This window comes from Excalfactoria chinensis, chromosome 2 (assembly GCF_039878825.1).
Source record: "Excalfactoria chinensis isolate bCotChi1 chromosome 2, bCotChi1.hap2, whole genome shotgun sequence".
Classification (NCBI taxonomy): Eukaryota; Metazoa; Chordata; class Aves; order Galliformes; family Phasianidae; genus Excalfactoria; species Excalfactoria chinensis.
In genome coordinates this window covers 42,507,552-42,523,050 of record NC_092826.1, presented here as the reverse complement: position 1 = coordinate 42,523,050, position 15,499 = coordinate 42,507,552, and the positions used below count along the sequence as shown (strand labels likewise).

General features: G+C 44.2%; 1 protein-coding gene across 2 annotated transcripts in view; it reads right to left on the bottom strand.

Annotated features, from left to right (window-relative positions):
- CDH2 (cadherin 2) overlaps nt 1–15,067 on the bottom strand; it is a 115,789-nt gene extending 100,722 nt beyond the window's left edge. The window contains exons 1-3 of one of the 2 annotated variants that reach the window (XM_072328217.1): nt 14,929–15,067; nt 14,195–14,620; nt 3,085–3,196 (exon numbers count right to left, since the gene is read on the bottom strand). In XM_072328217.1, coding sequence (XP_072184318.1) covers nt 3,085–3,196; nt 14,195–14,269 — 187 coding nt within the window. In that variant the 5' untranslated portion in view covers nt 14,270–14,620; nt 14,929–15,067. Of the gene's footprint in view, nt 1–3,084; nt 3,197–14,194; nt 14,766–14,928 lie in introns of those variants that run through there. The other variant, XM_072328216.1, reaches the window with a different exon arrangement.
- Nucleotides 15,068–15,499: the final 432 nt, after the last annotated feature.

Sequence of the window (15,499 nt, the reverse complement as noted above, 5' to 3'; positions counted from 1 at the left end):
ATACTCTCAAACCTAAGCATTTCCTATAAGGATACTTAATAATCAAATATCCCAGATTACTGTAGCAAGTGAAAAGCATAGATCAGCAAGTCATATGATGATTCTACTTCTATTTACATTTTGGTGAGAGAGATGGAAATTGAAGGGCTTAGAAGAAGCTTATCCCCCCCAGTGGGCAAGATAAAAGCACACAAACATGACAGATATTAAACATCTTGTCATTTTTTTTTTTTTTGTTCAATATTTTAAGAAACAACATGCCAAGAAAACATCAAGTAAAGTTGAAATTATTCTGCAGCTGACAAGAGAGGATCATAAAGCCTCTATGTTTGTTGTATCAATGCAAAAACCCAAAGAAAATTGAAGCTTTCAATTCTAAATCACATAGAAAACCTATAGTTACAGATGTGTCACTTCTGAATTCATACCAGCATAATCATGCAGTTAGATATGAATAAGGCCACTGAGATCAGAATCAGGCCCATGGTTATACTTAAGAAGCAAATGTCATGCAACTATACATAACTTGTAGCATCATCTGAATCTAGTTCAATAACCAGAAAATAGGCTTTTGACAACAACAGTATTTCAAAATGACAGTATAATTAAATTTAAGTCAAAGCTATGCCACGATGGACTGTATGTTTATGTGTAACCAGCAAATGATATGCTTTTAAGCATGTCAGAATTTTTCAAAAGAATTAACCATTGCAGTAATTCAACTGAGGAAATGGTAGCGGAAAGCAAACTCCTCCAGGTCATTTCAAAACCAGCTGATGTGATACAGAGCACGCTGTACAATCTGTACATTTCTTCCTATTCCCACTTCCCTAAAACGCTATGCATTTTAATACCATTCAAGGACAAACCAACAGTATGCCTCACTCACTTCAAAGTTTCAAAAAGCAACAGGAGGCACTGCGTGATCGGGATGAGTAATGAAAAAGGAAGTCAGTTTTCCATCTGTACGTTATTTACTCAAAAACAATTAGGGATGGTCAGTCATTATCATCAGATTTGTATGAGCAATACTGAGACAGAATCAGGAGGCAATTCACTGTCGTTCCCAGCCAGTAGAAAAAAAAGTGAGAGATTTCAGAAAGGATCCTGATTCTACAAAGATGGAAGACAGCTTTCATGGGACGGGGCACTTCTTAGAATTCATGCCATTTTCATTTTATGAAACCAGAAGCATTATAACTAACCATTACCTAACAACAGTTTCAAGACAGCACCTTTGGAAAGCAGTTGCCTTCTAAGTTCTGCTATTGTTTCTGCCCCTTTCTCTAGGTTTCCAACATCACCTATGGAAGGAATTCTCAGTGTTGATGACTACTGCAATGTTCTACAGCAGAACGGTATATTAACTCCCAGCCAGTGGAGCAGTGAGGCAAATTCCTTTCCTCTGTATTATTTTCTCAGTCAACTGAATGCTTAATTTAATGCATGAATTTCTACGCTATTCTTCAATAAAATAAAACTATGTGGTGGTAAAATACATTTCCTTGAAACCAAACTCAAAATGCTTTAATAACCAAAGCTGAAACATGCTAAAGCTGGTTGATTCTTCCTGCATTCACATTTCACTATACTTCTCAAAAGCACAACACAGGTCTGCAAAAATATAATTAAGGAGAGATACCGGTACATACAGCATGCAGTATATCAAGCCTACAGCTTCCACTTTCTTTGTTTTGCAGAGTCATTACAATGCTTTTCATTCAAGAGTCTTGATATGTGTAATCGTACTTATATGGAAGAGAAAAAAAATAAAATTAAATTAACTATTAAGATGTATTTGAAACTAAGACTTAAGTTCTTAGTTCCACAGTTTCAGAATTAAGATTGAATAAAAGCAACACTGATGCTCGCAGTTTCGCAGTTCGGAAAACAGTGAAATTAATGCACATTTTTTTAAATGTTATTCTTCTACAAAGTTCTATACTGAAAATTAGCTTCTTGGGAAATCCAGTAAAGCCTCCCATCAGGTGCCTCTATGTTCCACAGATGGCTACTCCAGCCCTTAAGAGATGAGAAGACAAGAAGGGCAGTGAACCCAATTCCCCACCCAAACGACTCCCAGGCACATGGGCAGACCTACTGACTTCAGTGCAACCCACGCAGAAGCAAGGGCTCACGCTGGCAGAGCCTGCTGCTAGCTGGGGACTTGGCTAGCCTTTGTCTGGGCATGGTGCCACTCAGACACAGATACGTGCCAGGGCAAAGCAGCAGTGCACCATCGGAGAGATAGCGCTGGCATGGTGCTGTGCTGCCTGGCAAGGCTCCTCTCTGAGCACTGAGATCTATGGCCACTGACCAGGGCTCCCAGGTAGCCGCCCTTGATGTGATTCCCTGTCCCATGTCTTGCCTTCCATAGGTGCCTCTCCTCAGGTCACCAGGAAGAAGCAACATGGGCTGCTGCTTAAACTATCCACTCCCCCGCTACACTGCCTGTAGGTATGCAAAACCTTGAGACCTCTTCCCCATTTCTGGCAGGTACTTAAGGAACATAATCACTTAATTCTCTACATACAGCCAAAAGCAAACTTCCACACAGCCTCCCATCTTGTCTAACAAATAGATATGGAGAGGCAGGGCTGAGACCATTATACTATGACTTCCAGCCCAGTCAGAATGCCGCCAAGGACAGCACTATGCTAAGGGAACCACTCCCGCGTTGACTGGGTGCTAACTGCAGTACTTCCATGGAAGACAGAAACAGAAGGGAAACTTTCTTTACCTTCTCAACATTCACACATGGGTTCAAATTACAGACAGATGACAAACCATTGTAAAGGCTGTAATAGGAAGTATAAATGGTAAGACTAATCTAGGAAAGGGAATTATCAGCCAATCATGGGCAAACTTGAGACATTGCATTTATATCAACACAGGTGCACGTGCTACCATTAACACCAACTGATTTTCCAGGTCCTACAATAGTAACCAAACAGTAAGGAAAAAGTAATCACTTAAGAGCTGATACTCCTTCCTTAATTTGTGTCCTAAGAATGAAAACGTTCAAGACTGATTAAGGATTAAGATTCTAAGCAATAAAAATCAAAACATCTTTTCAAGCAGTACCATTGAGCAGAGGCTGTCCTCCATGTACACTCCTTGACACGACCGCACTGTGCACATCTTCAGGAAATCCCATCTTGCACAACATTTCTTCGCAAGTTGCTTTTATCGGTGCCTGAAATGCAAGACAAAATTTATGTAATATCGCAACCCTTATTCACCAGAGAAACATTCCAGTTGGCACACATTCCGTTTTGCTGCTATCTTGTACAAACAGCATCTTTGTTTCTATACGACAGCAATTAGAAGACTGGGGGCAAAGGGTTAATCTCTCTGATAACTGGAATGGAAGGAACAAGTCCCACTTGTCTGGTAAGATCTAAATAATACACAATCTTGATTCTTCTGACAACTGAACATTTCAACTAAACCAGTCTTTGAGACTGAAGTGGAAACTTAGGGGGAACAAAAACATTCCTTCCTCTGGAAATAAATGTTGCACAAAGACAAATGGCTTTTTTTTTTCCCCTTCTTCATGGCCAGATATATTTGAGAGGAAAGACTTCAGCCACTGATTTAAAATGCTTTATTTAGACATCTCTATGGTGAGGCTGTCCCAGTACCTGTAACTTAAGACAGGATGCTGCATTTGCGGTAAAGTAAAAATACTTACATTTGTGTTAGCATTCAAACAGGTATCACAGAAAGTCAAATGGTTCCAAGGCACTGAATGAATGTGAAGTTCAATAAGGAGCTGCTCTTCACCAAATTTGCACAAGGCAAAAGACAAGCAGCTGAAACCCTTCTCTCACTTATCAAAAAAAAAAAAAAAAGCCCCCTTCAAATCACATTTTTATAAGTTTCATAAACAACTTTTTATTAAGAAAGATAATAGAGCACATGGAAACTTCTTTGTTCTGTAGAAGGTTCCGTGTTCAAAATATACTCCTGATAGGTAAGCCAGAACAGTTTGCTGCTGTTGTAAAAAGTATCTAACTTGCAAAAGACTGATTTCTTTTCAGTGGATTGTTTTTTTCCTCATTTCAGTGCTGCACAGAACAGCCAAGCTTCCATGTGGATAAATGACCAAACAAAGCAAAACCCCTCACGCTGCGCAAGGCAGAGACCAGCTCTCACACTACTACACTAAACTGCATTCCAGACACAGAGACCCCATGATAAATCTGATATGCTTCTACACACTATGTAAAGACCTATCCACATGCATGCCCAGATTTAGTAGTATATGGACTTTGATATCATGAACAATCGTGCTGCTTTTGTACCTACAACTGATCACGTCTTTCTTTAAACAGATTTTCCCTTCTACTTTCTCAAATGGGCTTCCCTCAAGTGGAACTACTTGAAGTCATGTAAGCACGCACCAGTATATATTTAGTAACAGAAGCCCAACAGGAAAAAGAGAAGGAGAAAAGAAGGAATAGATAAAAAGGAGATGATTGTGCTATACCAGTTTACCACTTTCCCAAGCATCAGAGCACTGACTTGGGGCATCACACAGAATCACAGAATGACCCAGGTTGGAAGGGACCTCAAGGATCATGTAGTTCCAACCCCCCTACCTAGCAGGGCCATCAAACATACACATTTACTAGATCAGGCAATTATATCCTAAGCTCTGTGCTCACACATTACCTGTGCAGAGAAGCATTCCCATACTGCACAGTGGCTGTGCAACCTGTTTGTAGACAAATTTCACTAGGTCTGGAGGTTGAGCACAGAAATGTTACAGCTGTGTGCCTGGTCCAGCTCAGCTTGGCAAGAGGATTGCAGCCATAACCCACAGTCTGCCTACAGGTTTATCAGCACTTTCCACTGGAATTTTTCAAGCACGCAGCTATCTGTCACCACTCTGTCTCTTAGTGCAATCACAGTTTTTGAGATTAGCTTCCACGCTTTTAACTGCCTATCATCTGTAAACCAAATCCCTTTCTGACAGAGGCAGGTTAGGAAGCACTTACCCAAACCACTACAGTGGCAAATGCGAGCAGGCAGCACGCGCTGGCATGCAGTCAGTGGACAGCCCACTGGTGGCACTTCAAGAGCAAAGGCAGCAAGCTGAATTTGCACTGAAGACGAGCAAAAGTGCAGCACCCAAAACGTGCTGGCTTTCACCCTGCTGACACTGCTACGGGAGCAGTAGTCTCAGTCCATGAGAGCACTACAGATGTGGGACAGCAGTGATAAGAACCACACAAGAGAACCCAGCAGAAGTGCTTGCTCTCCATTGACATGCAAAGGCCATGCTCAGCATGCCAGCTCCTATTAGGGTAATTTTATCGCTAATGCAAGGAGGTATTCGCAACACAGCCAGATGCACTTACGCTTACCAATCCTTTCTAAGCAGCTCAACACACCAGCAATAAGAACAAAAACGTGCTACCTACCTCCAAGTTAGTAAGCTATCTAGGTAAGCACCCAGTAAGAGAAATATTAATTACCAAGAGCCCAGTTAAGCTGTGGCACTGGTTTCACTGAGACTTCACTTTTTTTTAATGTATTTTTTCTTTTTTAAATATGTGGACTTTAAGAAGAAATGAAAGAAAAAAGTAATGATAAAAAGGAACAAAGTTTAAACTAGAAGGAGGCAATGCAAACTGCAAAGCTGGAACCTGGGTCTACAGCTAAGCCTCAACAGCCCACTCAAATGTTGTTTGTTTTTTTTTAAAGAGAAAAAGATGGTAAACATCAAAAAATAACTAGGATTCCAGCTGCCAGTTTCCTCAGCTTTAGAATCCAATCACAGGCTTTATAAAGTTTCCATAATTTGAAATAAAAATACTTAGACTTGTTTAAACTACTGCATAGAAGATAACCTCCAAGCAAACGTGATTAAAAAACAATAATAACCTTTCATGGTATCCTTGAAACAATAAAGGTCCTGGGTGGGCAGCTGAGGAGATAACAGGATTCTGTAACATGTCCTCTCTGATGCGCCTGGGAATCTTTCAGCCTTCCCAACAATCTGTATGTACTAAACAACTCTTATAAACTGAAACAATGCCCACTGAAACAAAGACGTGGGGACATGAATAGAGAGCCTTCTTTGTTCTTTCATTTGCAGCCATCAATTTTATCTGGAGACAAAAGACTGTACTCTGCTCTCTAAAAACAGTCCTTTGTAAATATTGTTGGAGAATAAAAACACAAGGGAAAGGAGAATTTAAATTTCCAGCATTTCTTAATCACCCCATGTTAAGCATTTTGAATTAAGTAGGAGTTGTAGCTTCAGACACAAAGGGTCACATCAAGTTCAGACTGAAAGTACTGCAAGACTTAAACCATTCTAACTTGAAGCAAAAGACAGTGCTGGAATATTTTTATCCCCTTATCCAGGGCAAAAGGGGAAAGCTAGCAAAGATTATGGGGGCACGTTACTGTAATTTACAGGATTTTATTGTGATTAGTACAATTCTCAAGGCTATTTTGAACACAAGATAATATTAGTTTTACATCCATCTACAGAAGGACACTACTGAAAAGCTATCTTTTAAGATAGAAAGCAATTACCTTAGCTTGTACTCATACAGAATGTACTTAACAGAGTTACAAAACTTTGAACAAGATCAGCACATGGAAGATCTTTCTCTGAAGTACTAGCAGACTCTGCAAAAGCAAAACAGTTACCACTGTAAAACTATTTTGCTTCTCCTTATAGCTAATTCAGTCGTTTTTAATAACGTTCATCACGTTATGCAGTTATCACCAGACTCTAAGACCTACTCAAACTTGTTAAGGTCATGCATATAAAAAACTTGGTACTATATATTTCAGACTAAATGTGAAAGACATGCTGCAGTCATGAAGCAAAATGGCATACCTCTGAAGCCCTCTGTCAAAACCTATTATTGAATTAATTAACAGAACAGGTCATTTTGATGTAACAGCTGAGCCTGCTGTTTTTGTACCCTGCCCCTCCAGTTACTTTAGCTTCACAACTAGAAATTAGTGGCTTAGATTCAAAGTTGTACCCTAACTTGATTAGAAAAAATAAATACCCTCCATGACCATCTAAAGTAAAGGAACCATATTTACATGTTTTTCTGAAACACCACCAATAACATTATACCAACAATGCAGGCTTCACACTTGAGAAAAGATTGCAAATGGAAACAAGAATAAAACCAGACAGGACTGTTTCATTAACATTGATGGTTCTAGACTAATAGCTCTCTCCAATTTCCATACTTCCTAAGACGCAGTCACATTTAAAATGCAGTTCTGTAAGGAAACACCTAGTTAAAAATGCAAGCTCACCACATGACTGTGGAAGCAATTTCATATCACAACACGCATCCTATGTTTGCCGAATTGGATTCTTAAAGACTGCTTTCAAGCAGGGCTGGTCTTGTTCCTTGTGCATATGCCATACACCACTGGAGTTCAGCAGTATCTTTTCATCTGAAATATCAAAGTCTCTGCTTTTGCACTGTTTGCATTTGTATGTACCACAACATTAGATTTCTTATTATTGATTGTAACAAAACGCAGGGGAAGTTGTTTCTGAAAGACTTCTTTCTTTTATGCTGAATATAGCTTACTCCTATAGGAAAATAAGACTGTCGTAAAACGAGAAATGGAGGGGTATGCTTGGAGAAAATACCATACCACACGCTTATAATTGGATGTATTACAGCTGCTAATTGCCAAGTCCAGCCAATTCGCAGGGCATTATTGTGTGAAGCTCAAAACAAAGTCTTACATAATTACACATACGACAGAGCAGGAACTGGGTATTTGAGCTCTCCCTCGTTAATAAGCAACATTAATTTTCAATTGTGACAGTAATATTCAACTTAAGCACAGATCACAGAAACATCTGTGCTCATGTTTAAAGACTGGGTGTTTCCTCATTAATTTAAAAGCCAAAATTGTACCCAACATTCATTCACCAACTTACATAACTCCAGAGATTGTTTTAACCATTTTTAGTTTCGGATAAACACATCATCTGGCACAATGCGATATGCTGCACAAGGTGGATCTTACTTTATGACAAGCTTCTACTCACTACCATAAAGTAACAGGCATATGAAGGATAACCTGCAGGATCATTGCCACATCTCCAATATGCTTTAGATGCAACACTTGAAAACGTTCAGCATCTCTATTAATCTGACTTACTGCTAAGAGCCATGGCAGTTTATACCTTCAAACAACGAAAGAGAGTCGAGCAGTACTCCAGTGAATACAGTCAAGAATAGTTTGTTTTCAACTGTGGACTGCAATCAGATAGAAATAAAAGTGCCCTTCACTCAGACTGTACAGGAAGTCAGCAGGTTCCCAAACCAGGGCCAGACCAAGTTCTCCCACAGGTCATCCAGTTACCTCTATTTCAGCGGCACCAGAAGCAGTTCTCATTACAGCACCTTCAACTCACATTAGTGCTTTACTCCATGAACCAAATTTCAAACCAGAAAGTGCAGCTTCTTAAACCAATACTAAAAGCTTTCAAATACTTCCACAGAGTAAGGGGATCTACAACTTCCACGCTATCATTTGTTTTAAAACAAATTGCCTTAAACTACCACTGGTTTGTGGTAATTTAAGAGTCGCACAAACCACGTTCATAGCCTCCTCTGTTAAGCTCGGCTGAGAAACAAGTGCTGTTCATTTGCTTTACTAAATATGGAGACACTTATGGGCGTATGTGATACAACACAAAACTCTGATCTGGTCTGGAATTTCTTGTTCCGTCAAATTACAAGAAGAACATGGAGCCTCACATCTTCTAACACATGACTCTCCAAACAAGCCACAGTTTCTATCAGAGAAAAAAAAAAAGACTCAAAATTTCAACTGAAATGCCACAATTAAATGGGATTTTTATACGTCTAGGTCACATTTCTGTAATAAAAATAAATAAATATTTAAAACCAGCCCCATGTTTGACTGCACATCCTAATTTCTTCAAAAAAACTGAAACTTCCTCACTCTGACTTGATGATAAAGGTTGTCTGCGTTCAGCATCTTTGCCCATGAAAACTGCTGCTGATGCACACAGAAGAGCTTTGGGTTTTTCTGACCTTCAGGGGAGGCCTTGCATGGCCTATCTGGAAGAACTCTTTCGGGGGATCACAAAATCTTAACTATGTCTTCAGCTGCTGGGTGATAATTATGTGCTAATTATAAGGAATGGAGGAGTCCCTAGGCGAGTCTGTTGGTAAAAATATATTTTTTAAATATGTCAAGGAGTGCCTAGAGGAGAGGATAAACGCGCCTTTTGGATATATGATATTTAATTAAATACATGAATACCGACTAAAACCAAATAGTTTAAGTGAACCGTTGAAAAGACTTGGCAGTGATATACCTTCCATCTTGGAAGCTGCTGTATCTGTTTTCATAAGTCATTTAAAAATAGAAAGCCTAATTTCCCCTCTTTATTCAGACAGAGCTCCCATGATCTTTCAGTGAGAACTGCAGGATCAAATCAAATTATGAATCACGCAGATTAGGTCATCCACTGATCTGCTGCCACAAGAAAGGGAGCTGGAACACAGCCCACCACTCAGACGAGGAAGGTCCTTCTCCCATTAGCCATAAGCTACAAACACTCTCTGGCAAGACACAGATCCTCCTCAAACTCATCCCAAGTTAATGCACACCCCTATTTTCCTGAAGTTCTCTTGCAGAGAAGCACTGGAAAAGGCTGACCAGAGAGATGGTGGATATTCCATCTCTGAAGATGTTCAAGGTCAGGCTGGACAGGACAGTCAACAACCTAACATAGCTGTAGCTGCCTCTGCTCACTGCAACGAAGTTGGACTACTTGACCTCTAAGGGTCCCTTCTTAACTGAAATGAGTCTCTGATTCTAGACAAACTTACTTTTGCTTGGTATGGGAAACCAGTGACCAAGCAACAAGAAGCACTTCAGTGAACACTGAGGAAAATTGCTATAAAATATGATAATTCCTACTGCAAAAGATGCTAAGTGTTTATTTTCCTTTCATTGTTCATTATGGGATTTGCACCATTCCACCTCATACGCAGCTGGAAAGAATGAAGTAGTAGATAAATGAAGTACATCTACTATGACACTATAGGCTTCTCCTTTGTAACAACAAAAAAAGCTTAAAAATAAATACATAAGAAGCACCATGATACATTAGAGGTTCAGATTCTTAGGTGATCAAATTGATGTCTTGCAGGTGTATATTGTTTAAAGTATAAATTCTTATCCTAATGTATGGTAGCTGGTGAACTATTCAACTACATGCTATTCAAACTTCAGACATAAAAATAAATATAACAAAAAGCATTCAGAAAAGGAAAAAAAGAACAGTGAGAAACTAGGAGTTTAACTGGTAGATGATCCTCTCATTCAGGCAAGAAAAGCCATTCAACAGTTCCTGCTTGCTGCCACATGACAAGCAGTCCCTTACGCAAGACAGTCTGCAGTGAGCAAAAATAACTTGATTCACAACTTCCCCAGGCTATTTTTAAATATTATTTGACTAAAATTTACTTGTTATACTACTATAAAAACCAAATTTTCTTATGTGTTCAGTTATTAAAAACATCAATAATCGAAATTACTGACATAAGTGTCATTGGAAATAATTAAGATAGGACATGTCAGGGTTTTTCCAGTGATGTTTCTGGGAGTTCCTCCAACTTCTGGAAGCAGAAAGACAATAGATGGGTAGTTTTTGAATTACACTTTCTTAACTAGATGTAGTTCAAAAATATGACAGTTCAGGGTCATATTTGAAAACAGGTGCAACAAACCCCACAAATTTAAGTGACTTTATAGCACATTAAACTGCACACTTACGTAGCAGTACTACATGCGAAGGAAGAGAGCAGTAGAAGGCTTTCTAGCAAACACGCATCATTTATTAACATGAAAAAAACATCAATTGACAGTACAAGAGAACATCTATCTTCTGTTACATTGGCATCACACACATTTATGAGCTTGCTTCAATACCTGTTCAGAGAACTGAAAACAAAAGTATTGCCTACTTTGTCAACCAGTGATTTCCATTCCAAAAATTCATTGCCTACTTCAGCGACATCTGTCCTATAACAGCCAGAAAAAAGCAGTTTACAGAAAAAGTCTTTTTTTCTGTATTATTATATATTTTAAAATAATGTATCCAATTTAATATCCTAAGAGGGATTTCCAAAAATACGTTTTGTTTTTTTTTTCCCCTTCAATTCTGAAGATATTGGAATTTTGAGGCTATATCAGTAGCACCACTATCACCTAGACCAGGCAGACAGGGAGCAGAGAGCTCTCTGCTGCAGCATCCTGCCACATTTAACTTCTCAGATTCTTTGAAAGTGAAGCAAAAACAGGACAGGAAGATCCATAAAGGCTGAGCCACTCACGTAAGTGTTCTGTTCCGGGGCTTATGAAATGCATTATAAAACACATTCAGTTCACTTTCAAAGGAATAATGATGTTCGAGTCCGATTTGTTTAAGACAGACACCCTCAAACTCATTTTAGTTCTTATACCATCGTGTATCTACTATCCTACTGAAAATAGTTTGGTTAAAAAAAAAAAGTCTCAGACATGTGTGTTATGAGATACATTCAGAATAAAAGATCTCAGCTCTCCTTCTGCGCAAAACTGCATTCATGTATCTCACCCCATTCTGCCAGAGACCAGTGCTGGAGGTAAAAGTGGTCTGGTTGACAAGAAACTCAATCACTGAATTCACAGCTGAGGCAGCTTAACAGGAATGTCATTTAGGGCGGCTGTTTTATCACCTGGATACATTTGCTAAGACCTGGAATAAGACCAAAACTGCCTGCGGGGAGTAATAACTTATGTCCCCTGTCATCATAATTCGAATTCAAACCAGACTTGTACATATGCAGGGCTCTTATGATTGCATTATTATTTGTTCTGATTCAGAAATGGAGAACACCCATGGAGCGGTCCCATCACCTTGTACTTAAGGAAAAAATGATTCCCCTTTTGAGCACTTAATTTCTATTCCCTTTTCCAGTTAATTTTTAACTCATCTCAGTCTTATTCCCATTAACCCAATACTCTAACCATCTCTTCCTCTGCTTGTTTTGTTGTTAGCCCTGTTCCAGAAGCAGACGATGTTTTGGGGGCAAAAAAGCAGATACCGCTTCTTCTATCCTACCCTCTCCCAGGTTCTTTACACAGTGCTTCCAGCCTCACACTGAACTGGCTGATCAGCAAAATCAAGTGCAGTTTACATTCTCTCGCATCCCATGTGCATTAAACACAGCCAGAAATCTAAAGCCCTTTTTCTTGAACGTACACAGAACCCACAGATCCGACTTAAAACATGCTTCCAGTTATGATCAAGCATTCCGTCATGACTGCTTTTCCACATCACTGATGAAAAATGAGTGATCGATAACTTCAGACAATAAAGGCAGAGAGCTCTTGTGTTGCAAAGAGACAGGAAAAAGCTGGAAGGTTCAACGCTGCAGAAGAAGCTTTAACAGATAACCTTGTACAAACCAAACGGAGCAGGTACCAAAGGAGGAAATAAAAGTTCCCACTGCATTCTGATCGTGAGGGCTCTTTGTAGTACGTATAAAAGGAAAAAATAAATAAATAAAGTGCTGTACAGACCCAGGTCTATAAATCTGATTTCATACCCAAGTTCCAATTTTGTTACACACTATTAAAAATCAGTCCTAACCTGATTTAATGGATACCCAAACAAGGGGGAAATTGGATTCCCCAAGCGTAACGTGCAGGTGACACTGAGTGATGCATGAAAGCAGTGAGGCTCCCTCTTGTCCCCAATTCACAGCTCGCGCTTCATTTCCAACCTGCCCCGGGTAGGAAAAAGATGGAATAAAGGCTCAGCGCCGAACGTGGGCTTTGAAGAGTCACTGAGATGGGAAGACTGAACAGAAAGCGTGCATGATAAACAGCACTAAAAATCAGCCTGTACTGTTTTGGGGAGTCTGTGTTCCACACTGGCAAAAACAAGCATAAAACAAAGCTAAAAGTGGCACATCACAAGTTTCTGAGCAGGGTGGCTGCAATCATGGAAGTCAGTCAAGCCCTGCAGGACGCTCCTCCATCGCGACAGACGGACAGACAGCCTCGTGCCCCGTGCCCTCTGAGGGCCGGAGCTGAAATCCGCCTCACCGCGCTGCCTGCCGCCAGCCAGCGGCCCCGGGCGCGGCTGGGACGCCCGAGGATCGCATAGGGGGAGCGCTGGGAGGGGAGCGGCGGCGAGGCGGCAGAGCTCCCTTCTGTCCAGCCTCTCACCATGGACAGGGGCCGCCGGCCCGACCCGGCTACGGTCCCTGCTGGAGGCGGAGGCCGCCGCAGCGCCCCGGGGCCCTGTCCCCGCCGCCGGCCCGGCCTCCGGCCTCTCCCCCAACCCGCCAGAAATGCCCCGACAGTAAATACCATTAAGAGGCGATGATCTGCGCCATCTGTCCCTCAGATTTACCGCCCTCTCCGCCCCCCGCGCTGGGCTCAGCCGGCACAAAGCCGGGGGACAGCGGCCGCCACCCGCTCCTACCGCGTCCCCCCGGCGCTCAGGGCAGCCCTGCGGGATCCATCTTGCCACCCGGCACCTGCCCCGGCCCGGGTCCCGCTTTCCCCCCGAGCGCTGCCCCGAGAGCGTCCCCGCACCTCGAGCTCTCCCGGGCCGGGCGGAGGGGCTTCGTCCGTACACTACAGACTTCGGAGCCCCGTCTCGTCCCGCTGGAAATTCCCGTTACACGCAGTGGGTGAGCGAGCGGCGCCCGCACGGAGGCGGCGAGTGATTAAATTCTTCCCGAGAAAGGATTAACGGGCACGAAGCCGGCGGAACGCCGTGCCCTCTCGGCGAGGCCGGCCGGGCTATAAGCCCCACCTGCCCGGGAGGGACGCGGGGCTCTCTCTCTGCCTTACACCGCACCGCTCCCATTTCCCCGCACCGCGTCTGTTCCGCTACTTTCTCCCCCACGCTCAAGACCCCCCTTCCGCCCACAAAACTAGGACCGGACCCCCTGCCCCTCCCCAAACACACACGCACATCCCTCCGCACCTGCTCTCCCCCCCCAGCCCCGAGCAGGTGGCCGGCAGCGCACCACCGCCTCGCCCGCGCCCCGCCGCTCCTCCCGCCGGCTCTCCCCGGGCACCGCCGCCCGCAGGGGAACAAAGAGCCGCAGCCCGGCCCCGCTCCCCGCCCGCCGCCGGCGGTGCTTACCTGCTGCAGGGCCGCCAGCAGCATCAGCGCCAGCGGTGGCAGGATCCGTGGCGGCGTTCCCGCTATCCGGCACATGGAGACGAGGAGGGGCGGCGGCGGGGCGGCCCCCGGCGGTCCTGGAGCGCGGCTGGAGCCCCGGAGCGGGGCGAGGGGTGCGGCGGACGCGGAGGGAGGATCGGGCGCCGGCGGCTCCCGGGTCTGCGCTCTGTCCCCGCCTGCCCGAGCCGGTGCCGCGGCGCTGGCTGCCGCCTGCCGCTCTAGCTCATGGGCAGCGATGCAGCGTGGGAAGAGAGAGACGGAGAGAGGCGGAGGATGGGGGAAACTCGGCTCCGGGTCAGGCTGCTTTTCTCTCTGCCGAGCCCCCTCCGCCGTGCAGAGGGTGGGCAGGGAAGAGGAGGAGGAGGAGGAGGATGGGCGAACAAAAGGCTGCGAGATAAGAAAGAAGTAGCTGCTGCTGCTGCCAGGCCGGTGCGGCGGCGGCTCGGCAGTCCTCGGCGCCGTCCCCACGCCCGGATCGTGCCCGCCCCTCTCCTCCCCGCTCTGCTCCTCGGCGCGCTCGGGCGGGCGGCTCCGTTCAGCTCAGCGCCTCGCCCCGGGCGTGCCGGCCCCGCCGCTGCCCCGGCCCCAGCCCTGCTGCATGCTCCGTCTCCACTTTCTCTCTGTCTCTTTCTTCCCTCCCTCCACCCCTCCCCCTGCACGCAGAACCCTCCGCCGAAGCACGATGATAACAATACCGAGCAGCCTCTGTGCGTGTGTGCGCGCCGGGCGCTGCCGCTCCCTACGACCAATGGAGCTGCCCCGCCTCGCTCCGGGGAGCGGGCACGGGGCTGGGGCACCCCGCAGCGCCAGCAATCCGGGAACAAAGAGAAAAATAATTACAGAAACGCTCCTAACTTGCCTCGCTGCGATTGTCTGGGGGGGCGAGAGGGAGGGACGGAGGGGGAGGACCCAGGGGTGTCATTCCCAGGGGTTGCGGGGCGCTGCTGGCGTCCCAAGTTTGGCTCCAGTGTTGCTGCTGAGGAGGTCGCTTATTATTTCTATTACTCCTCCCCTCTCTTTCTTTCTCCCCTCTCTTTTCTCTTTCTTCCTTATTCCTTCCTATTCCAAACTACCTGCCGAATTTACCAGCCAATGTTTTTCAAAGGCTTTGGCCGGCGCTGCGGTCCGCGCGTCCAAAAAATGTCAGCGTGCTTAACGGAAACGGGGAGCGCTGCTGAGCGACCAGTCACAGCAGCGACTATCAGTGCTGGGTCAGTGGCGGAGCTGGCAAGAAGCTTCCCTCGCCCACAGGTCACTGAGCAAAGT